At 38.3% G+C, this 24,280-nt stretch overlaps 1 protein-coding gene and 1 pseudogene across 6 annotated transcripts in view; one reads left to right on the plus strand and one right to left on the minus strand.

Moving 5' to 3' along the window:
- Positions 1–24,280, minus strand: part of HELZ (helicase with zinc finger) — a 157,735-nt gene that overhangs the window by 102,818 nt on the left and 30,637 nt on the right. For all 6 annotated transcript variants that reach the window (XM_025889880.2, XM_025889883.2, XM_073883246.1 and 3 more), the window contains 6 exons: positions 13,761–13,885; positions 10,733–10,789; positions 5,207–5,258; positions 3,758–3,833; positions 1,282–1,480; positions 729–836 (listed from right to left, as the gene is read on the minus strand). In XM_025889880.2, coding sequence (XP_025745665.1) covers positions 729–836; positions 1,282–1,480; positions 3,758–3,833; positions 5,207–5,258; positions 10,733–10,789; positions 13,761–13,885 — 617 coding nt within the window. The remainder of the gene's footprint in view (positions 1–728; positions 837–1,281; positions 1,481–3,757; positions 3,834–5,206; positions 5,259–10,732; positions 10,790–13,760; positions 13,886–24,280) is intronic.
- On the plus strand, positions 14,318–18,758 carry LOC112837552 (small ribosomal subunit protein eS24 pseudogene; annotated as a pseudogene).

Raw genomic sequence — 24,280 nt, forward strand, 5'->3', positions numbered from 1 at the left:
TGTGGCAAAAGTTGTACCACCCTGTTAGATCACTGACCTCCAACTTTCCATTCCTTTGGCCTAAATAAGTTTTATCTAACTTCAAGTAGGAAGTCTTCATAGGAGTGCAGTTACCTCTGAAGGCACTGGATTGGGTTCAAGGCTGAAGCTAAATGTTCCCAGATTTTTCATCCCAAGATGCAAATGATACAGTGGAAGAAATGCCACCAAAAAGTACACAAAACTTTCCACTGCACGTATCCACAAAAAAGTTTGACTGCTTCATTCTTAAACTTTGAATATTATATTCAAGATGGGAGGCACTGCAGAAAATTTCTCATATTAAAAACCCATAATTACAGAATCTGTGACTTCATCAAATCAAATATAAAACCAAGCTGTGACTGTTTAAGTATCTTAGAACTGCCAGATTAAGCAATAGTTAATTATAAGCCATGAACCCCATCTTATGTTCCAACTTTGGAAGAGAATATATCAAAGACCTCTTTATCAAATTAATAAATTAGCAAACATCTAAATATCTACAAAGACTTTTATCTCAAAATCTAAAAATATTAGACCATTAATGAACAAAGCACAGAAATACACTTTAGCACAATATAGAACCTACTTAAGATGTACTCAGATTAAAACATTTTCAGTGCTCTAATACAGAGATTTAAAGGTCAAAAAAAGCCTTAAGAAAATCGAAAAAAAATTACACTCTTTAATTAGCACAAAATTCATACCTTACAAGTAAGAGCAAAGGTCCATGTCTGGTGAGATTTTTTGGTGTTGACAGTAACCGACAGATCAGGATTATGCTCTACTTTTACTCCTTCTATACATTCACTAAGCTGAAAATAGAGAGCAATTAATGTTATATTTTTAGTCCCAAAAGCAGAAACAGAAACTTTTGGCATGGTAAATAAATATCAACGGTAAAGATGTTGATGGAACTGTTTACAAAGCAAGATATTTTTTATATATTAATTTTATAAGAACAAAATATAATAAAGCTTAGGCAAGACATAAGAAAATTAATAACAACAAAATGGCAGTAAACACTCCCTGAATGAAGATTAACATAATACCTGCAAATCTCCAAACAAATGGCTTAGTTCTGCTCTTTATTTTAGCAAAAGGGTCTACTTTTGCTACAAAAACACTTTATCAAGAATCAAGTTCTTCATATAGAGGATAAGGAAATAAACCAAAATATCACAAAACAAAGTCAAGACTCAAACAAGGTCATCGTTTAAAACAAACAAACAAAAAAAAAATGCAGTTTATTTTCCTCACCACTTTCTCAGGAGATAATGAATTCATCCACTTTTCTATCAAGGTTTCCATGTAACTGCCTGAGAGCTGTTTATTCTCATTTTGCTGTTTCAATTTTATCAAGCGTGAAGCATATCTTTTCTGCCATTCTGCTAGTTCTTCCTGGGAATGTGCTGAAGTACACTGCGCACCATACCTACAGATTCCTTGCTCTAAAAATCTAAGTAGAATAGGAAAGACTGTTTTATCATATACTTTGTTGGACCATTTAAAAGATAAACTTCCAGCATTTGCCCTCCGACTCTTCAATAACAAAAACAAAACTTCATCTCCTGAAAGGCCATATTTATCACACCAATTTGAACAGAGGAGAAAGAAGAGGTTTCAAGAACATTTATGACAGTTATTCACTACAGCAACTTTCCATACTCAGTGACTTCTTTTTTGGAATAAGGGGATGCTAAAGCAAAGCATAATCGATCATAACCACCCCTCACCCACAAAACCAACACTGAAAAGGTAGCTTCCTTCATGATGTAACAACTCTATTTAGACAATTCTTCTCAGAGCAGAATTTTCCTAAAGCAACACTGACATCAAGTGGATCAGTGCATCAAACACAGGTGTGCCCTACTTCTCAAAATGATAGGACCTAAAGACGATTCTCCACACACTAGGAATTTCATTCTAAAAAAAATATTACTATATCATTAAATTATCATCTTAAGGCTTCTACTTTTCACCTTCAAATGTAAGCCTTTACTCTTTTCTATATTACTATTATTACCTATATTTCATTGAAAAAACTGGACTATATTCATTTGCTTGAAGTTTTAAATAAATTAAGAATAAAAGTTTTATATTAGAATCTCAATTAATTCAATAGATTAAAATCTTCAATGGTAAATTCCTAAATGTTCATATTAAAGGACAGAGTTTATGTTTCTCAGTGTTTCTCAGTGTTTATGACACAGAAAATTCAACTGACAATTCAGTGGTCAAAACAGATATGCAAAACTTTATTAATTTTTTGGGCGCCTGGGTGGCTCAGATGGTTAAGCATCTGCCTTCGGCTCAGGTCATGATCCCCGGGTCCTGGGATCGAGTCCCGCATCGGGCTCCCTGCTCCTTGGGAGCCTGCTTCTCCCTCTGCCTCTCTCTCTCTCTCTCTCTCTGTCTCTCATGAATAAATAAATAAAAAGTTTAAAAAAAAAAAAACTTTATTAATTTTTTTAAGTTTTAAATATCCTACAAAATTATGGGTCTAGCCACTTTTTAAACAACTGAAACATCAAAAAATTAACATCTTCTGAGAGAAAAAATGAAAATTAAACTATAAATAGTAAAATACAGATGAGGGGTGTTATATTATGGATAATTTTTCAACTGAAAAAATATGGACAGTAAGAAATATAAAACGAACCACAGCACAATGTAAATTATCAAATGGTTCACCCTATTTGCAAAGATGACTGTATTTAAAGCTTTTCTTAATGATACAAAGTACTTGAACTTAAATTATACGACTTACTAAGTTCTCTTACGCTTTATAAGACACATTTAAAAATCATGCATTTGTTTCTCTTAAGTATGTCTTAAGGAGCCAAATATTTCTCTATTGCTTTGTTTTAAATTATTTCTTTAAATACTAAAGGTTTGGTATTTTTATCTGGCCTATAAATTTTATCACATTTCCTCTGCACAGGACTGTGTTCTACCTCTACTACAACATGATGCCACCAGGATTTTTGAAATTTACTACTTAGTTTCTTTATTTCTACTATAAAATCATATCTGATCTTGACTATTCAATCATCAAAACTACATATCCAATTTCCTTCATCATCAAAAACAATCTATAATAATGAGACTTTAAATCTAAAATCCCTCATTACTAGTTCTTATAAAAAGAACTAGAGTTCACCTTTCGAAATGTGACTTTAATAATTCTTCCCAGCTTAATAACGATTTAATTTTGAAAGGTTAGCCCTCAAATAGAAATTACTCATAAATTATATATAAGGATAACATGAAGGTAATAGATTTTCTTTTTTTAGAAAAGTTATTAAAATAATTTAACATTTCTTCATCTATTTTATGCTCTACGTCAGTATATATAATTTCAATTCAATCACCATAAGTTAGAGGTACATTTCACATAAATAAGAGACCAGAATTAAATTCAGTCAAAATAATTCAACTGGTATTATAAAAGACTTCTACACAAAGTCTTAACAATCCCGATTTAGATCACTGTTGTTTGTAATTAAAAGAAGGCTCACTGATATGGCCTTGACTTTCATTATTTAATGATAATGACCATTAGTTATGGCTTCTGTTTCAAGTTGAAAATAAACCATTTTACTCAATCACTATACTTCTTCCTTCACATATTATCTTCTTTAAATTGGAATTACTACTTTTCAGAAAGTGAAGGAAAATCATCTATCCTTTGAATAAAGACATGTCATTGGTTTAAAAAAAAAATTCACGTTACCTTTTACACAAAGTATATTCCTCGCTGCTTGTGATTCCCCTAGGTGGTGGGCGGAAATGCCAACCATTACAAGATCCTAGAGAGTAATCAGGATATAGTCTTATCATTTGAGGCTTGCTAATAATTCTGATAATGTGTAAGAAATACTATAAACCCTCCACACACATCATCCTAGATGATGTAAAAAGGACATGACATACTTGCCTCCACCAAAAAAGTAATCTACCGATCAAATGAGTTAAATTCAATTAACCACAGGAAACTTAGACATCACTGAAGTAGTTACCCAGCAGCTAAATCAGGTCGATGACCCTGACTCTATCCTAGCAACTGGTGGACATATTTCCAATGCTGTCTCTTCCCTAACAACTAAAGGGGGAAATGTTGGCATGCCTGTCATTTCTTAAGTATAAAATGTGTCTCTATTAGGAATTATTTCAGGAATGAGAAAATTACCATATCCTGAAAGGAAATTTTCTAGAACAAATTCAATACTACATATTGAGTGCAAAGTTCCACATTATTACCCATGTTCCTTAGCATTTGTCTGGCACATGTCATTGTATCAAGTAATCCTTTTTTACAATTGAAATAAAATTCAAAAAGTTGAATTCTGACATAGGAGCTAAAAAATAACATTTGTTTACTTCTGAATACAATAAGCTTTGATTCATTTAGATAAAGGTTCCAAATAAACCAAGGAAAATAAGGCTTAGGAAAGAGAAGGCTAGAGCAACAGAGGTTGAGCAGCACCAAATTTTCAAGGACCTCAAAGCCATTCTCTATTTCCTCACGAATCGTGTGCTACCACCCACCCCCCCCAAAAAAGATATTCAGCCAGATTGAGTTTAAAGCTGTGTCTCATCCCTTTCCAGCTGTGTGACTGGAAAAACCACTGAACCTTAAAAAATATCAGTTTCATCCCCTATCAAAAAGATGGAGAAGCCAATACACGTTTTTGTGAAAGCCGCTACCACAGTACACAGTATCCAGCAAGCACTCAATGAATGTTGGTCCCTCTTCCCTTTCCTCTGGCAACAGAAGAAGAGGTCATGGATTTTAACTGTGGCAGGAACAACTCAGCTTACAGATCAGGACTTCCAAAAAGTAGTAACTGGACTAGCCTGGGACAGAAAAAGAGAAAGACTCCCCTCTACGATGTAGAACGTAGCAACGTGACATTGCTAACAATGAGGTTTACTCACAGTCGGGGTTACATGGAGGCAAGAAAATGATACTTCCTACCTCCAGGACTCCATTATTCTACAAAAAGGGGCCAGTGAAAAAAATGTTTTCATCCATACCTACTTCTTAAAATTACATTTGTATAATCTCTCCCATACCTCCACTTACATGTACTATAACTCAGTAAATGTCCTCCCAATAATCAATAACAAAGCGATGCCTGCAATTACAGCTAACAGAAGTAACACAGAATTTTGTACTTACCCCCTTCCAAGTCTTCCACGTGATATCCAGAGAGGACGTTACTAGTTGCTGTCTGAAATTTTTCAAATGAAAATGTTTTTATAATAAGAAATAACCAGTTGATGTTGAATTAAACTTGGACATTTTCAACTTTTAAGGTTGAGTTTGAATACTTAGAAATTTTAATAAACATTAATATTGTGAACAGTATTTTTTGCATCCATCTCTGCTCTATGTTAAACTATGTTTAAAATACAGAAAAGAGAGGGCGCCTGGGTGGCTCAGTTGGTTGAGCGGCTGCCTTCGGCTCAGGTCATGATCCTGGAGTCCCGGGATCGAGTCCCACATCGGGCTCCCTGCTCAGCAGGGAGTCTGCTTCTCCCTCTGATCCTCCCCCCTCTCATGTGCTCTCTCTATCTCATTCTCTCTCTCAAATAAATAAATAAATAAAATATTTTTTAAAAAAATACAGAAAAGAGGTACTTATGTGGCCTTCATTAAGGAAACTGATAGACTCCCTATTTAAAAATTACCCGTAGCAAATGATAAAGTCCATGGAGTAGTGCCTCCATCCATTTATTCATTTCACTCTCCTCTTCCTAACACCTAGAGAATGACCAGCTAGAGAGGTGCCTTTCTCCTGCACTGAGTGCAACACCACCACTCTGGGGCCTGCAGCACATCCTGACAGGTCCCCCCCACTCTGGGATGAGCCCTTCTCCCATGATGAAGCTGAGGACCCACCCACTCTGACTCCCTGGTTTTCTTGACTCAACTCCCTTGGTGTACATAAATCCCTAACCTGCTCCTTTGGCTCTAATTTTACTCTAAACTCTACACCTCCCATTTCAACTGAGTGCCAGCCATAGCACTTTTTCTTATTTTTCTTAACTACCAACAGCATTTTATGTGCCAGATCAGTCAACCATGTACGGATCCACTGCCAACAGCCTGACTGCCTTTCTATATTCTCACAGTTCAGAGAGGATCAGGTACATAATGGGTGCCCAGTAAGTGCATCCAGGATGGGATGGGCGGATGGACAGATGATCACCCAAGCACTTCAAACAAATATGTCCAAAATTAAATTCGTCATCTTTATCCCAAATCTCATCCTCCTTCTCAGGCTCCTTATCTCAGGCTAATGCTCCCAAAGAGAGCAAGACTAAAATTCTGAAAGCCATCTTGATCTCTCCCTCTTCTGTCCCGCTCTGAATATTCTCCAAATCTTGCCCAACGAGGTCTAGTGTGTCCCTCATATCTGTCTCATACTCTTTTATTTCCACTGCCACTCTCCTAGACAAGGCCCTCATCTGCCCCTGAACCACCAATGTTACCCTGTACCAAGTCACCTCTGGGTCTTTACCTAGCACCCCCATCCTTTAATCTCCTGCCTTCCTGGTCTCCCCACAAACTGTTGATCTCTCCTCTCCCTGTTCGTACTTCCACTGCAGCACTTACTGACCACACGTAGCCTGCCCCGTGGGTACATCAGCTATGTGCACCTCCGACTAGCCCACCAGATTGTTCTTCACAGACAGCTCAGCTTTCCAAAACCCAGAGAACCTTGAACAGCACAGGAGCTCAGTAAATGTTGAATTGCATCAGAAGAAATGGTTTCCCAACATGAAATTTGGAATGTTGTGTACTGCAGAAATAATGTCTAAATGCTAATTGGGTATAACTGAAACAATAATATCACTATAATTTATATGTCATTAATTAAACTGGACTTTTCAGGTTGGGCTGGAAGTAATCACTATATGACTTTTTCTTTAGGAAAATGCCTTCTGATTCTCAAACTACTTACTAAAAATTTTTAAAGACAACCCATTCTTTCTGTAAAATGAGGACTGAATATAAGAATACATAAGCTAAATCAAGAGTAATTGTTTACATTATAAGGATTCTATGTTCACAAAAAAGATACGTTAAAAAAAAATCTCTTTAAATTCTACAAGCAAGGTCTAAGTGCCACAGTCTCACACTAGCCTTTAAAATATGATCTCAGGGGCGCCTAGGTGGCGCAATCAGTTAAGCATTCAACTCTTGGATTCGGCTCAGGTCATGATCTCAGGGTCATGAAATTGAGCCCCACATCAGGCTCCACACTCAGCATGGGAGTCTCCTAAAGTTTTTCTCTCCCTCTCCCTCTGCCCATCTCCACACTCTCTTTAATAAATGAATCTTAAAAATATATATATTTCATCTTCATCGAATTTATAAATATAATAGCTAAAAGCTCACTTCATGTGTGAATTTAAAGTACCTCCTCTAAAAAATTTACCAAAATAGGGGCACCTGGCTGGCTCAGTCGATGGAGCATGCAGCTCTTGATCTCGAGGTCATGAGTTTGAGCCCCACGTTAGGTGCAGAGATTACATAAATAAATAAATATTTTAAAAACAGTTTATCAAATTTGATAAAATTTTATCAAAATATTTATCAAAATTTATCAAAATAAATTTATCAGATATGCAAGAAAAAAATGGGAATAAAATGTTTCAGTCCTATAATAAAGCTGAAAGCATTTATAGTTTTTTTTAAAGATTTTATTTATTTGAGAGAGAGAGCGAGCACATGAGAGGGGTGAGGGTCAGAGGGAGAAGCAGACTCCCTGCCGAGCAGGAAGCCCGATGCAGGACTCAATCCTGGGACTCCAGGATCATGACCTGAGCCGAAGGCAGTCGCTCAACCAACTGAGCCACCCAGGCGCCTATAATTGTTAAAAGGTTAAAATACATGGTGTGTTTCACGAGTCAGCATCTGCAGTGATGTACAAATGAGCGGGGTGCCTGTGCTGACACTCAGCTCTCAGGCTGGCGGGTACATCGCACCACAAGGGCTGGTAAAAATGAGAAGCTTTACCTGGGCTTAGGATTTGGCCACCATGGCTTTTAGGTCCAAGGTATTGTGTTTCGGGGCTTTTTTTAAAACACCTTTTCATATGCTCAGACCCCAAGACGGAAGGGCAAAATCAATTAGTTTATGATCAATCTTTAGTTTGTACCGACACCTTCAGGAAAAGCAACCAATTTTCATATTGCTAGGATTTCTATAAATTTACAATCAAGTCCGTTAATTTGATATTTTAAATCTTTATATTCTGTTTTGTTTCCATTAGTCAGCCTTGAGTTCCATGTCTTTATCCTTATCCACTAAGCACTTAAACACCAGCTCAGTTCAATCTTTAAAACAAATTGTTTCTATTTTTTATTTTATTTTATTTTTAAGATTTTATTTATTTATTTGACAGAGAGAGCGAGACAGCGAGAGAGGGAACACAAGCAGGGGAAGTGGGAGAGGGAGAAGCAGGCTTCCCGCCGAGCAGGGAGCCCAATGCGGGGCTCGATCCCAGGACCCTGGGATCATGACCTGAGCCGAAGGCAGACGCTTAATGACTGAGCCACCCAGGTGCCCCAGATGGATTTTTTTTTTTTAATAGTATCAGTTCACATACTACTTTGGTTACAAAGAAAAGTTAATCATAAACAAAACTTGAGTAACTTCTCCCAAAAGTACAGTCACAAAATAGGAATCAAGTGATACTTGTGGCCTTACGTGTGAGAGCATTATAAGTATTAAAAATAAAAATTCGTATATATATAAATACATAAAATATATACCTCTGGGTGATTATCAGATGTAAAGCTGATAATTCAATTAAGGCAATAAGAAAGAAGCCAAAGATTTTAATAAAATGAAAGGTCATCTTATTTTACATTCCATGTTAAAAGTCTAAAACATTTATAATTGTCTTCCTTTAATCCTTAGAAATTAAAAACACTACATATATGCAAGAAAGGAAATGGCCCTGAAGTTAATTAGAGCTTACTGACACTCAGGTCATTCATAGTAAGACAAAGAAAATAAACATTTTTTTTAAAGCCTATGTAATTGTAGCAAAACAAATAGTATCTTTACCCAGCTCGTGCAATTCATGACTGTCTTCTTTGCTAAACGTTTGTCGATACGTGTGACGTGTTACTAGATTTAGAACTGGAAAGTAATCTACAGGAGCTCAGAGTTTACGCCTGGGCCTCTGTTCTTTCTCTCCACCCATGTGGAGCACCCTCCATCTCACTCACCATGGGACTGGCACCTTCTTAACCCTCAGTTCTTTGCTTAGCTATCTCAGCCTCTGACCAACCAATCCAGTTAATTTTTCCATCACAGAAAGCTTACCTTTTTCCCCTCATACCACTTTCCTCAATGTGAATTACACCTATAGTTGTCTAATTAATTTATTTGTTTGTTGTCTATCTCTTCTCCAGGACTTTAACCTCCCAGACTATGGGTATCGTGGTCAGTGCTGGATTCCCAGCAACACAAATGGGACCTAGCACATAGTAGGTGCCAGTTTTCTTAATAAATAAGCGAATCAGAAGGTGCTTGGGTGGCTCAGCGGGTTAAGCATCCGTCTCTTGGTTTTGGCTCAGGTCATGATCTCAAGCCTGTAAGATCAAGCCCTGCGTCGAGCCCTGCACTCAGCGGGGAGTCTACTTGAAGATTTTCCCCCTATACCCTTCCCCTCCCTCACACACATGTGTGCACCAACCCCTTCAAATAAATTAATTAATTAAAAAAAAAAAAAGATTCTCTCTCTCCTTCTCTCTCTGCCCCTCCTCCCACCCCCTCCTGCACTCTCTCTCAAAAAAAAAAAGAAAAAGAAATAAATAATAAATATACCAACCAATCACTTTACAAGGCTTCCATTTATAATAAAAGCTGACAAAAATAGTTGTTTTTAAAAAGAGACATCTAAATAAAAATACTTTTATATGCCTGTATGAGGAACAGAAATTTGAAATTTACAAAGCTATGAGCCTGTTCCATGCCACTGCTGTCCCCTGGCCTTCCATGTGCCCTTCAAGTGCTTCACCAGAGCACATTTCTGTTCACCAGTTACCCTGATACACATTATTTCCACCTCCTAAACTCCATTCTCTAAAAACAGTCCTTAAATCACAGACCTCTTTAGTTGCTTTAAAAAGAAGGCTTAAGGGCGCCTGGGTGGCTCAGTCGTTAAGCGTCTGCCTTCGGCTCAGGTCATGATCCCAGGGTCCTGGGATCGAGTCCCACATCGGGCTCCCTGCTCCGCGGGAAGCCTGCTTCACCCTCTCCCACTCCCCCTGCTTGTGTTCCTGCTCTCGCTATCTCTCTCTGTCAAATAAATAAAATCTTTAAAAAAAAAAAAAAAAAAGAAGGCTTAAGGGGTATCTCATTTTTAAGGACAGTATATTTTCTAACAGCCAGATGTAATTAAACACTAAAATTTCCCAATCATCTTTCCACTTGTTGGCCAGAGACCGCTAACAAGAATTAGGAACAGAAGACCTGGGGTGCAGGGGAGACATGAGAAGAAGCAAGGTTCCTGGGATGGGACCAAGATGGGTTAGAAAAGGCGGCCGGAAGTTCCACCATCCCACCTTAACAGCCTTCCTTTCTTGGCTGATGCCCAAAGATTTTCCAATATTAATACAGAACACTTACTATAGCCAGATTGAGTTAAACTCTTTCCAAAGAGATCCACTGAAATAGTCTTACCTCTGTTTCTGTGAGAAGTGTTTTTAGTCTTGTCAAATCCTTTGTTACCATCCCATTCTGAAAAGGGTGGATGAAAAAGGCAAAACCCAGTTAGTATATTTGTTCTTTGCTATGGGGGCATAACTCAATTCCTCCACTGTTTCTAAGGTTTATCTGTAAAAGGACAATGCTACCCTCATCTCCCATCCCACTACCATTATAATGGTGATAATAAAGCTAATCATCTGTAAGAAGGACAAAATACAAAGTGTGGCCTAAAACACTATTCACCTTGTATAAGAGTTTAGAATCAATTCAATAAAATATTAACACCGGTGTCGCTGAAAAGCAAGATAGGATATGCAAAGAGAAAAATAAACCTACACTTATTTTGAACTTCCCCCCCGCAAAAAACTAATGGGCTTATATTTACAAAATGGTGAACTCAATCAGTTATCCATGATTCAGATTAACATAAGATGATCATTGCACTTTAAATTTTTTTTTTTTTTTTAGATTTTATTTGAGAGAGAGAGAGACAGAGATAGTGAGAGAGAGAGCACAAGTGGGGAGGAGAGGGAGAAGCAGGCTCCCCACTGAGCAGGGAGCCCGGTGCGGGACTCGATCCCAGGACCCTGGGACCATGACCTGAGCCGAAGGCAGACGCTTAACTGACTGAGCCACCCAGGTACCCTGATCATTGCTCTTTAAAGATAGTTCATTAATAAAGCAGTTGAAGGAAAACAAGCAAAATAGTCACTCTTCTGAAATTCAAATTTCACCTTGAGATTTAAAAGCAAATACTTCCTAGTTTTAAATTCAAAAACCCAACAGATAAAACTGTGTAATATGCTTAACTTATACCGAAAACTTCCTTAAGGATAGAATTATCTTAATAATAAAGAAGAGGGGCGCCAGGGTGGCTCAGTCGTTAAGTATCTGCCTTGGGCTTAGGTCATGATCCCAGGGTCCTGGGATTAAGCCCCACATCGGGCTCCCTGCTCAGCGGGAAGCCTGCTTCTCCCTCTCCCACTTCCCCTGCTTGTGTTCCCTCTCTCGTTGTCTGTGTCAAATAAATAAAATCTTTAAAAAAATAAAATAAAGAAGAAATAGATTCTTTATCGTCTATTTAGAACTAAATAGCTATCCAATTTTGCTATATTAGTAATACAGTTTAGCTTTACATTCACTTGTAAATTTGGTGAAATCAAAAACCAATATTAAACCAGGGCACCCGGGTGGCACAGTCGGTTAAGCATCCGACTCTTGGTTTCGGCTCAGGTCGTGATCTCAGGGTGATGAGACAGAGCACTGCATGGGGCACCACACTCAGCGGGGAGTCTGCTTGAGAATCTCTCTTTCCTCCCTCTGCCCCTCCCCGTGCTTTCTCTCACTCTCTCTAAAATAAATAAATAAATCTTTAAAAAAAAAACAAACACAATGTTAAACCAATTAAATAATTCACTGTACAATAATCCCTCAGAAAATGACTAAATTACCCCCTGAGGTGGGTCATTACATTACACTCAGCAGTATACCAAGTACTTCCCTAATTTCTTTTTTTCCCCAACCAAATATATTTATTTGCAGTGAAAACACTCCAGATTTTCACAGTTTACATCGATTCCAAAGACTAAGTGAGGTGCAGGGAATTCACGCTATATAGCAACGTATACAAATACTTTCTGGCTTTTCCTATTTTCCATTGATTCCTCAGAAATATCCACAAATTTTATAACAGTAACCAACTGGTGAAAAAAGTTTTAACATTTTTTCTTCTCATTTCTATAGATTGCCAATTCTAAAGTTCCAAAATGTAGTCCCTCAATTATCTCAACCAAAACCAAAAAAACTCTAGAAAATTAAATGCTACCTACAAAAAATTATTCCAAAATCTGAACAGAATTAGGTCATTCCATCAGAGCGGTGAGAGTGGAATATTAATTTACACCCATAACATCTTCAGAAACAGAAGTAATTATTACTTAGTTTAGGTAACTTTAAACATTTTATAAAATAAATGACTGGACTTAAGAACCCTATACAATCATATGTCCACAGGAGCATTTTAAAATCCAAAACTATACGGGTGCCTAGGTGGTTCAGTCAGTTAAATATCTGCCTTTGGCTCAGGTCACGATCCCAGGACCCTGGGATAGAGCCCAACGTTGGGCTCCTTGCTCAGCAGGGAGTCTGCTTCTCCCTCTGCTCCTCCCCACTCCCCGCTCCCCGTTCCTGCTCTCTCACACTCAACCCTCTCTCTTTTTCTCAAATAAATAATAGTAAGTAAATAAATAAATAAATAAACCCCAAAAATAAGGAGTGCACCTGGCTGGCTCAGTTGGTAGAGCACACTCTTGATCTCAAGGTTGTGAGTTTAAGCCCCACACTGGACCTAGACCTTGCTTAAAAAATAAATTAAATAGTGCAACCATGTCAGGACCCCTCTCACTCTTTGAGAGCTTTTTCTGTATCTTCACTTAATAAACTTCTATCACTTTACTCACAAAAATAATTAACTAATTAAAACCCAAACATATTCCCAGGTTCTATTAAATAACATCTTTATTTTTTTTTAAGATTTTATTTATTAGAGAGAGACAGCACAAGCAGGGGGAGCAGCAGGTAGAGGGAGGGGGGAAGCAGGCTCCCCGCCAAGCACGGAGCCCGACGCGGGGCTCGATCCCAGCACCCTGGGATCATGACCTGGGCAGAAGGCAGACGCTCAACCGACTGAGCCACCCAGGCGTCCCTAAATGACACCTTTAAAGAAAACCATTCAGTTATCCAGTTATCCTATACTTTCAAAGTTCTAAAAAGTACCTGCTATTCTTATATATATTATCACAAACCATTAAGAACCCAGTGATTAAACATCAGGTTGTTGAAGAGAAATGAGTATCTAAAGACACTCATGAACTTTGATCTCTAATAAAAGGAAGTAAAAGGAAAAATGCAAACTTAATTACTTTTCCCCCCACAATATGCTTAAGGAGTCAAATGAATGAATCCATTTTCACACATTCAGAATTAGAGCTCATCAACGTACCAGGGACTCTCCTGTCAGTGACTTGGCAAGAATGTTGGATACCAGTTGAAGCTTTCCTTTCAGTTGCATGCAGCAAAGCACTGCCTGAAAGGCACCATCTCCCTTGGCCAGGCCTTCTCCCAGCACTGTCAGGAAAGAATAGCCAGCATTAACCATGTAACGTTAGATGCAAATTTTTCTTGATTATAACATTAGTACACTATCACAAAGATGCAGTCTTACACACTAAAAGAATTAACTTCAAGTACTAGCAGAAAGCAGTGATGTTTCAGTTCTGTCCGAGACATACATAAAGACAAGAAAAAACATGGTGGAATCCACCTTATCTAACCCACTAGCAGCCTACAGCCAGGAAGGATCACATCAAAGTCACAGGAAGAAGAGCTCATCTTAAAGCTCTCTCTCCAGTGAAAAATACCACTCAGCCTGTAATTCCGGGTAAATGAGGGCTCTTAACTGCAAAGATATTTTCTGAAGAAAGTTTCCACATTTTTAACAGTGAAACAAGAGATCCAGTCCCATTAAAATGCAAAAGAATAGAAGCTGCAAATCTCAACATGTGGTATTCCTAAGCAGCTAAGAGTTAGCTTTTATCAAAAACAGCAAGATTAACTAAGAACTTAATTGTCACATGGCCACAGAAAATGCTAACCTAGTTGTTTGCAAGTGGTTTACAGATTTAATACAATCACAGGAGCACATATTTCTAAAAATACAGAATATACTCATTTTTCTGCCATGTCATTTGAGATGATTTCTCACAGCAACTGCTAATGGCTCAACTAGTAAAACAATCTGTATCTTTCTCTTCGCTGCTAAGTCCAAGATTCTATTTTTAGTTTGTACACACTTTAGCTTCCTTTGCAAGAAAATAATTCGCTGAGAGAAAATAGTTTGGAAATTGCATTTTTTTCTAATTATTTCCAAGGAAATGTGTAAGTATCAGTATAATATACTGCGTATTTAAAGTCCACTGGGTCTGCTCATAATGTATTTATTTTAGTTGTACTGAACATACCCTTTCATTATGTTGTTCAATTTTTCCATTATACAAATAACATTACAAGAACACTAATAAAATTCTACATAAAAATTCCCCATAAGTTCATCACTCAACTAAACAGACTGTCTTCACTTACTCATTTTCTCTTCCAATTTTTATCAATATTTACATAATTTTTACATGATTGTAACTGATATAAATACAATAGTTTGTATTCTGCTTTGTTTTCCCTTGGCACATTCAGTATCTTCCATGGTTCTCAGAGTGTTTATGCTCATCGTATTATTGCCCATATGGCGTTCCATCAAGTGGATACATCAATTTATTTAACTACTGCCTGGCTCCAGAACAATCCCAATTTTTAACTATCGAAACTAACAGTGCAATAAACATCTTTATGTATATATCCTTTATTGAAGCAGATTACTAAATTGAAAGTTGCAGTCCCTCTGTATTTAAGGTTTTATTCAATTACTTTTAGTTTGGGCCAACCTGTTGTCTCACTCCATCCACATTACAGATCTACTCAACTGTCCCCGGATAATTCCAGTAAGTGATTAACTCCAATAGAGTACCATTAAGAATGTCTTGAACATCTTATAAAATTCCCCAGTAAGCCCACATCTCCCTCAGCTCTTACTATTCCTAAAACTATTCAAATATGACCTGTGGCAAATCACTTTATCTCTCTGGCCCTCAGTGTGGTCATCTGTAAAATAGAAACACATATAAATTTGTTGTAAGGATTGAATAATAAAATGCTTTAAAGAAGAAACGACAGTCCTACTAAGGGCTGGACTACTTACATTCGCTAAGCCTGCTTCCTCCCCTGTAAAATGGAGGTGACAGAAGCTACCCAATAAGGTTGTGGTAAAGATTAATTGTGTTAATTACGTAAAGTATCTAGCACAGTCTCCTCGTAAGAGTTCCCTAGACGTTACCTTCCCCTTCAGTATTGAGAACTGCTAAGGAAATATCCTAATTCCTTTTCAGTAACTGGAATATTAAGAAACTAGTTGTCAAGCATTAAAGAATGTTTCAGGGAAACAAAAAAAAAAAACCTAAGAATATTTCAACCTCAGGTGATTATGTCATGTTTAAAAAGTATTAAATCACACGATAGTTTACAAAAACACCTCTCACAGATCTTTGGTTTTGTACAAGGTATTTGCCAAATTTTATTTTGCAGAAGTTCTTGCGTTACATTTATGTTTGAAGGCCTGAATATTTGTCAAAATTATGTTTCCTTTTTTTCTTCTCTCTCCCTTTTTTAGACAAGAATCAGTACTGGGCACCTGGGTGGCTCAGTTGGTTAAGCGACTGCCTTTGGCTCAGGTCATGATCCTGGAGTCCCGGGATCGAGTCCCACATCAGACTCTCTGCTCAGCGGAGAGTCTGCTTCTCCCTCTGACCCTCCCCCCCTCTCTCTCATTCTCTCTCAAGTAAATAAATAAAATCTTTAAAAAAAAAAAAAAAATCAGTACTGATATAGCTTATGCCAACTGTTGCCCTAAAATGCAATTCAGTTTGCCTAACAGGATCCCATAAGAACTATCAAAAAAGAAAAAAAAATAGTCAACATTTATAGATAAAAAGCTCTCCCGCTATTGCATCATATAACAAAATTAAATTGCGATATTGCCAACCTGGTGCCTTATTATCTGTAATATCTTGAAATAGCTTGAAAGAAAATAAAGTACAACCTTGTGTATTATTAAACTTGCCTTAGCTATAATAATGAACTTGCCAAAAGAGAGAACATTAAAAATATAATCTAGTCGAGCATTGTAAAAATGTTACAATGCCTTGCAGAAAAATTCTCTTCCCACCAACTACCCGTGAGATTTTACTGTGAGCACACAACTATTCCCAAACTGAACAGCTCCTTCCTGTCTATTGGGAGTTACTAAGGAGGAGACCTAACACCTTACCTCTGTTGCTATATTCAGGTCTCCGTCCCTTCTCATTCTTCAGTTTTTGTAATATGTCTTACTTGAAATGTTTTAGACTAGAAACTAAGTAATATTAAAGGAATATTTAGGGCACCTGGGTGGCTCAGTAGGTTAAGGCACTGAATTGGGCCAATAAGGTCCTTAAGATCACTGGGTGTATAGAAACTGTCTAGAAGATGAAATGAGAAGAATGAAAATTTCAGGGGCACCTGGGTGGCTCAGTCGGTTAAGCGTCTGCCTTCAGCTCAGGTCATGATCCCAGGGTCCTGCGATCGAGTCCCGCATCACCTCTCCCCCGCTTGTGCGCTCTCTTTCTCTCATGCTCTCTCTCTCAAATAAATAAATTTTTTTAAAAAAAGGAATATTCATTCAACTATTTCACAAAATAGCCTCTCTTAGGGTCTGATAGCCTCTGGCTACCAAAAGGAGACAATCAACAATTAAAATTTAATTCCCCTTACTTGTAAAGAAGTACATGCAATGAGAAAGGTGATTTAAAATAAGCCTTAAATACAGTAAATGTTGAGTGTAACTCTATTTTTTTCAGTGACATCACTATATTAGGTTATTTCTTTCATCAAGTCCTTAGTTATCTCTAAAATTTTTCATTGAAAAGCTAAGCTGGGGCGACCGGGTGGCTCGGTCGGTTGGATGTATGACTCTTGGTTTCAGCTCAGATCATGATCTCAGGGTCCTGGGATCGAACCCTGAGTCAGGCTCTGTGCTCAGTGAGGAGTTTACTTGAGGATTCTCTCCCTCTGCTCCTGCCTCCCTTCTCTCTCTCGCTCTCTAAAATAAATAAATCTTTAAAGAAAAGAAAGAAAAGCTAAGCCTAATCAAGATATTTTTCCAAAATTATCAATCTACAACAAACAAGGCAATAATTATTCAATGGAGAAAAGAGTCTCTTCAACAAATGGTATTGGGAAAACTGGACAGCTACATGCAAAAGAATGAAACTGGACCACTTTCTTACACCATACACAAAAATAAACTCAAAACAGATTAAATACCTAAATGTAAGAACTGAAACCATAAAACTCTTGGAAGAAAACTCAGGCAGTAATCTCTCTGACACTGGCCTTAGCAACATTTTTCTAGATATGTCTCCTCAGGCAAGGGAAACAAAAGCAAAAATAAACTACTGGGACTACACCAAAATAAAAAGCCTTTGCACAGCAAGGGAAACCAACAACAAAACAAAAAGACAAACTACAATGGGAGAAGATATGCAAATAATACATCCAAAAAGGGGTTGATACCCAAAATATAAAAAGAACTTATACAACTCAACACCAAGAGGGTGCCTGGGTGGCTCAGTTGGTTAAGCGACTGCCTTCGGCTCAGGTCATGATCCTGGAGTCCCAGGATCGAGTCCCACATCGGGCTCCCTGCTCAGCAGGGAGTCTGCTTCTCCCTCTGACCCTCTTCCCTCTTGTGCTCTGTATCTCTCTTTCTCTCTCTCTCAAATAAATAAATAAAATCTTTAAAAAAAAAAAAAACTCAACACCAAGAAAATAACCCGATTAAAAAGTGGGCAGGCTTGAAGCCTCGCCGCCATCACGAACGACACAGTAACTATCCAGACCAGGAAGTTCAAGACTAACCAACTACTTCAGCGGAAACAGATGGTCATTGATGTTCTTCACCCTGGAAAGGCAACGGTACCTAAGACAGAAATTCGGGAAAAACTAGCCAAAATGTTCAAGACCACACCAGATGTCATATTTGTGTTTGGATTCAGAACCCATTCTGGTGGTGGCAAGACAACCGGCTTTGGCATGGTTTATGATTCCTTGGATTATGCAAAGAAAAATGAACCCAAACACAGACTTGCAAGACATGGCCTGTATGAGAAGAAAAAGACATCAAGAAAACAGCGAAAGGAACGTAAGAACAGAATGAAGAAAGTCAGGGGGACTGCAAAAGCCAACGTTGGTGCTGGCAAAAAGTGAGCTGGAGATTGGACAACCGAAGGAGTAAAGATGCTGCAGTGGCTTTATCTGTGGTGGTTGTGCAGATTTTTCATGAGAGGATCAATAAACTAAGAATGTTAATTAAAAAAAAAAAAGGGCAGAGGACCTGAATAGACATCTTTCCAAACACATAAAGATGGGCAACAGACACATGAAAAGATGTTCAACATCACTAATCATCAGGGAAGTGCAAATCAAAACTGCAGTGAAATATCACCTCATACCTGTCAGAATGGCTACAATCAAAAAGACAAAAAATAGTAAGTGTTGGTGAGGATGTGGAGAAAAAGGAACCCTTGTGCCCTGTTGGTAGAAATGCAAATTAGTGCAGCCACTGTGGGAAACAGCATGGAGGTTCCTCAAAAAGTTAAGAAATTTACATACAATCCAGTAATTCCACTACTGGCTATTCACCCAAAGAAAATGAAAACACTAATTTGAAAAAATATATGCACTTCTAAGTCTATTGCAGCATTATTTACAAGAGCCAACATATGGAAGCAACCTAAGTGTCCACCGATGGATGAATAAATAAGTATATGCAGGGGCACCTGGGTGGCTCAGTGGGTTAAGCATCTGCCTTCAGTTCAAGTCATGATCTCAGAGTCTTAAGATCGCGCCCTGCATCAGGCTCCCTGATCAGCAAGGAGCCTGCTTCTCCCTCTCCCTCTGACTCTCTCCCCGCCGCTTGTTCTCTCTCTCTCTCTCTCTCTCTCTCTCAAATAAATAAATAAAATCTTAAAAAAAGAAAAAAAGATGATGATGATAATGTAGTACAAGGGTGCCTAGGTGGCTCAGTCAGTTAAGTATCTGACTCTTGATTTTGGCTCAGGTCCTGATTTCAGGGTCCTGAGATCGAGGCCCACATGAGGATTCTTTCCCTCTTTCTCTCCTTCTGCCCCTCGCCCCCACTCTTGTTCACAAGCGCTCTCTCACTCTAAAATAAATAAATAAAATCTTTTAGGAAAAAAAAAGATGCAGGGCACCTGGGTGGCTCAGTCAGTTAAGCAGCTGCCTTCGGCTCAGGTCATGGTCCCAGGGGCCTGGGATCAAGCCCTGCATCGGGCTCGCTGCCCAGTGGGGAGCCTGCTTCTCCCTCTCCCACTCCCCCTGCTTGTGTTCCCTCTTTCACGGTCTCTCTCTGTCAAATAAATCAATAAAAAATCTTTAAAAAAAAAAAGATGCAGCACACACTATGGAATATTACTAAGCCATGAAAAAGAATGAGCTCTTGCCATTTGTGACAACATGGATGGACCTAGACAGAATTATGCTAGGTGAAATGAGAGACAAATACCATATGATTTCACTTATATGTGGAATCTAAAACACAACAAATAAACAAAAGCAGAAACAGACTCTTAAATACAGAGTACAAATTGATGGTTGCCAGAGGGCTGGGGGTGAGAGGAGATGGGCAAAACGGGTGGGGGGTGTGGGAGCTACCCTCCAGCTTTCCAGTTATGGAATGAATAGGTCACAGGGATGAAAGGTACAGCACAGAGAATACAGTCAGTGGAACTGTAACAGTGTTTGGTGACAGATGGTGGCTACACTTGCGGTGAGCACAGCATAATGTATAAACCTGTTGAATCACTATGCTATATACACCTGAAACTAATGTAACACTGTGTGTCAACTACACATCAATTGAAAAACAATTAATGACCCGGCACCCGGCTGGCTCAGTCAGTAGAGCATGCAAATCTTGATCTCAGGGTCGTCAGTTTGAGCCCCACATTGGGTATAGACAGTACTTAAAAAAAATAATAATGACATTCTCAGCTAGGGTTTAAAAATCTGGCAGGCTTACTGAAAAATACTCATTGATGTTTATGACAACTGAGTTTGATCTACATACTACACGTAGCACAATACTTTAGTTGATAATATTTTCTTTTGATTTCACTTTTGCCATTTATCTCATTCTATTTTATTTTTTAAGTCTTAGTTTTAATTCCAGTTAGTTAAAATACAGTGTTACTCTATTGTGTTAATGTAAAAACTGTCAGTTTCCTGTATAATCAATATTTCAAAGGCAAAGAAAAATAATTATTTCAGGAAAATGTTCCTGTTATGCCAAATACAACTTAGGTTCAGATAATGAAAACAGACTTGCCCACCTCATTTATCCAGTGCTCAAGTGTGATACCTACCACTACCTACAGCACAACACCAAACTGAGAACCAAGGTCCATGAACTTAAAGCCTATGTAGTTAATTTTTAAGATCCCTTCAAGTCCTGGGGCACCTGGGTGGCTCAGCTGGTTAAGCAACTGCCTTCGGCTCAGGTCATGCTCCCAGGGTCCTGGGATCGAGCCCCGCATTGGGCTCCCTACTCGGCAGGAAGCCTGCTTCTCCTTTGCCCACACCCCCTGCTTGTGTTCCCTTTCTCGCTGTCTCTGTCAATTAAATAAATAAAATCTTTAAAAAAAAAAAAAGAGGGGCACCTGAGTGGCTCAGTCGTTAAGCGTCTGCCTTCGGCTCGGGTCATGGTCCCGGGGTCCTGGGATCGAGCCCCACATCGGGCTCCCTGTTCCATGGGAAGCCTGCTTCTCCCTCTCCCACCCCCCTGCTTATGTTCCCTCTCTCTCAGTGTCTCTCTCTCTCTGTCAAATAAATAAATAAAATCTTTAAAAAAAAAAAAAAAAAGATCGCTTCAAGTCCTTACTCAGAGTCTATTTACTCTTTTTGAAGTAAAATTCCAACTTTAAACTTTGTGATTCTAATTAGTTCCTGGCTTGAAAAAAATCAGCCATAAAAAACGTTTTGGGGACAACCAAGTAAATCTGATTACAGACTGGGTTTTAGGTAATATTAGAGAATCACTGTCAATTTTATTTGGTTAATAAAAAAAAACTGCGATTATGCAATTATGGCCTTATCTTTGAAGATGCAAACTAATGTATTTAGAGGTTAATTATCATGATGCCTGTCATTATTTTCAAATATCTCAGAAAAAAAATGAATACAGTAAAATCTTACAATCTAAGTCTTGAGAATGTCAATGTTTATTAAAAACATCTATTTTCCTACAGGAAAATATCGTAATTTCTTCATTAACAAAAAACACTTTTAATGTTTTTTAATTCTCTAACGATTGCCTCTCTGATTAAATCAGAAAGTCAGAAGCAGCAAATGGAAAAGAGAGAGAAGGTAGTTACAAGGAGGCATGTTGAGCGTTGCAAGGAATGCAAACTGACAGCCTGACAGTAAGGGAACAGACGTCAAAACAATACGGTATAGAAAATGCAAACCTAAGGTTGGGGTCGGTAAGACAGGAGCTATTCCAGAGCTCTCCAGCATTACAAAGCAGTATAATAATTAACAGGCTGAGATTCTTGACTTGCTTTTTATTACTAACTCACTGCCTAACCATGGTATGTTCTCTTACATAAGATTACCAAAAGTTGAAAAGAAAAAAAAATTCATCTAATAGAACTCTACAACTAGCAATACATACATATAAACTTGGCCAATATTCCCAAATATCTATTTCAAATAAACAACTTTATATACACTGCTTTTGCATTTAAGTAAGCATTTTCCATGTTCTTCCATATCACCTAAATGGTAACAAGGAATGCATAGAATTTAAAGAAGTCCTCCCTTACTGGAAGCTGATTTTTCACTCTTACACGTAGCACTGCAATGATCACCAGTCCACATACAATTTCTTCCTCCTTTTGGATTATTTACTTGGGATAGCATCCCAGAAATGAGATTAGTGGGTCAAAGGGTATAAACATAATACCATGCTGCATTCTCCCTCATACTCCACCAACACAAGAGTATACTTATTTCATTACAACTTTATCCTAGACATTAAACTTTTTTTCCCCAACATTATAGAGGTATAACTGGTCTACAAAACACTGCATATAATTAATGTATAAATTTGGTAAGTTTGCACATATGTACACACCATATTACTATCATCATAATACAGGTAATGAACATATCCATCACCCCCAAAAGGTTCCTGGTTAAACATTTATTTTAGCAATTCAGTAGTTGTAAAATAGTATCTAACTTTAAAAAGCTAAGTAAAACAACAGAAAAATTTTCCATATGCTCCCTCACTAACAGCACTTACTCTCCTGTGATTTTTCACAAGTCATTTAACCTTCTGGGACTTTGTATGTCTCCAAAATGAGAAGACTGTACCAACCTCACTACTACTCAAGGGAGTGAAAAGTGAAGAAAGAGGGTCCATTTCTCACACATGAGATTGGCAAAATATCAAGACTGACAGGTTCCAGTGTTACTGAGATTATGGGGCACAGGCATTCTCATGTACTGCTGCTGCGTGTGTGCATCAGAAACAAATCTGACAATGTCTGTTAAAACTCTAAGCATATATTCGGGCGTCTGGGTGGCTCAGTCGGTTAAGGGTCTGCCTTCGGCTCAGGTCATGATCCCAGGGTCCTGGGATCAAGCCCCACGTCGGGCTCCCTGCTCAGCGGGGAGTCTGCTTCTCCCTCTCCCTCTGCTGCTCCCCCTGCTTGTGCTCTCTCTCCCTCTCTCTCTCTCTCACTCGCTGTCAAATAAATAAATAAAATCTTTAACAAAAAACTGTAGGCATATAGGGACACCTGGGTGGCTCAGTCAGTTGAGCATCTGCCTTGGGCTCGGGTCATGATCCCGGGGTTGCAGGATCGAGTCCCGCATCGGGTTCCCTGCTCAGGGGGGAGCCTGCTTCTCCCTCTCTCTCTGCCTGCAGCTCCCCCTGTGTGTGCATGCACGCTGTCAAATAAATAAATAAAATCTTTTTTTAAAATATTTTTATATATGCATATAATTTTATTAAATGCATATATATTGTATATGCATATATACAATTATTATATGTGCACATAATTGATATATATAATTTTTATATATATATATTATATATATAAATTGTATATATGCATATGCATATAATTTCAAGCCAGATATCCAACTTTTAAAACTCCTTCACCCAGGAGCGCCTGAGTGGCGAAGTCAGTTAAGTGTCCAACTCTTGATTTCAGCTCAGGTCATGATCTCAAGGCCAGCTCCATGCTCAAGAGGGAGTCTGCTTGAGATTCTCTCTCCCTCTCCCTCTGCCCCAGTCCCTACCCACCCTGCTCTCCCTCTCTCTAAAAATAAGTATGTCTCTTTTTAAATTTTTTTTACTTTTTATTTTATTTATTTATTTGACAGAGAGAGACACAGCGAGAGAGGGAACACAAGCAGGGGGAATGGGAGAGGGAGAGAAACAGGCTTCCCGAGGAGCAGGGAGCCCAATGCGGGGCTCGATCCCTGGACCCTGGGATCATGACCTGAGCCAAAGGCAGATGCTTAACTGACTAAGCCACCCAGGTGCCCCTAAATATGTCTTTAAAAAAAAAAAATCTCCTTCACCCAGACATCCAACTTTTAAGACTATCCTACAGAAACAACAGTTAAGAAAGAATATATTTTTATTACAGGATGGATTATAATGAACAAACGAGAAAACTAGAACCACCTGAATGCCCAATATGAAACATTTATAGTATGGAATATTAAGCAGTAACTGGAAGTGGTGGAACTCAGAAAGATATCCATGATCTGTTGGTATGG

Source organism: Callorhinus ursinus, unplaced genomic scaffold (assembly GCF_003265705.2).
Source record: "Callorhinus ursinus isolate GAN/ISIS: 27379988/994484 unplaced genomic scaffold, GSC_fseal_2.0 scaffold50, whole genome shotgun sequence".
In the NCBI taxonomy this organism is placed as follows: domain Eukaryota; kingdom Metazoa; phylum Chordata; class Mammalia; order Carnivora; family Otariidae; genus Callorhinus; species Callorhinus ursinus.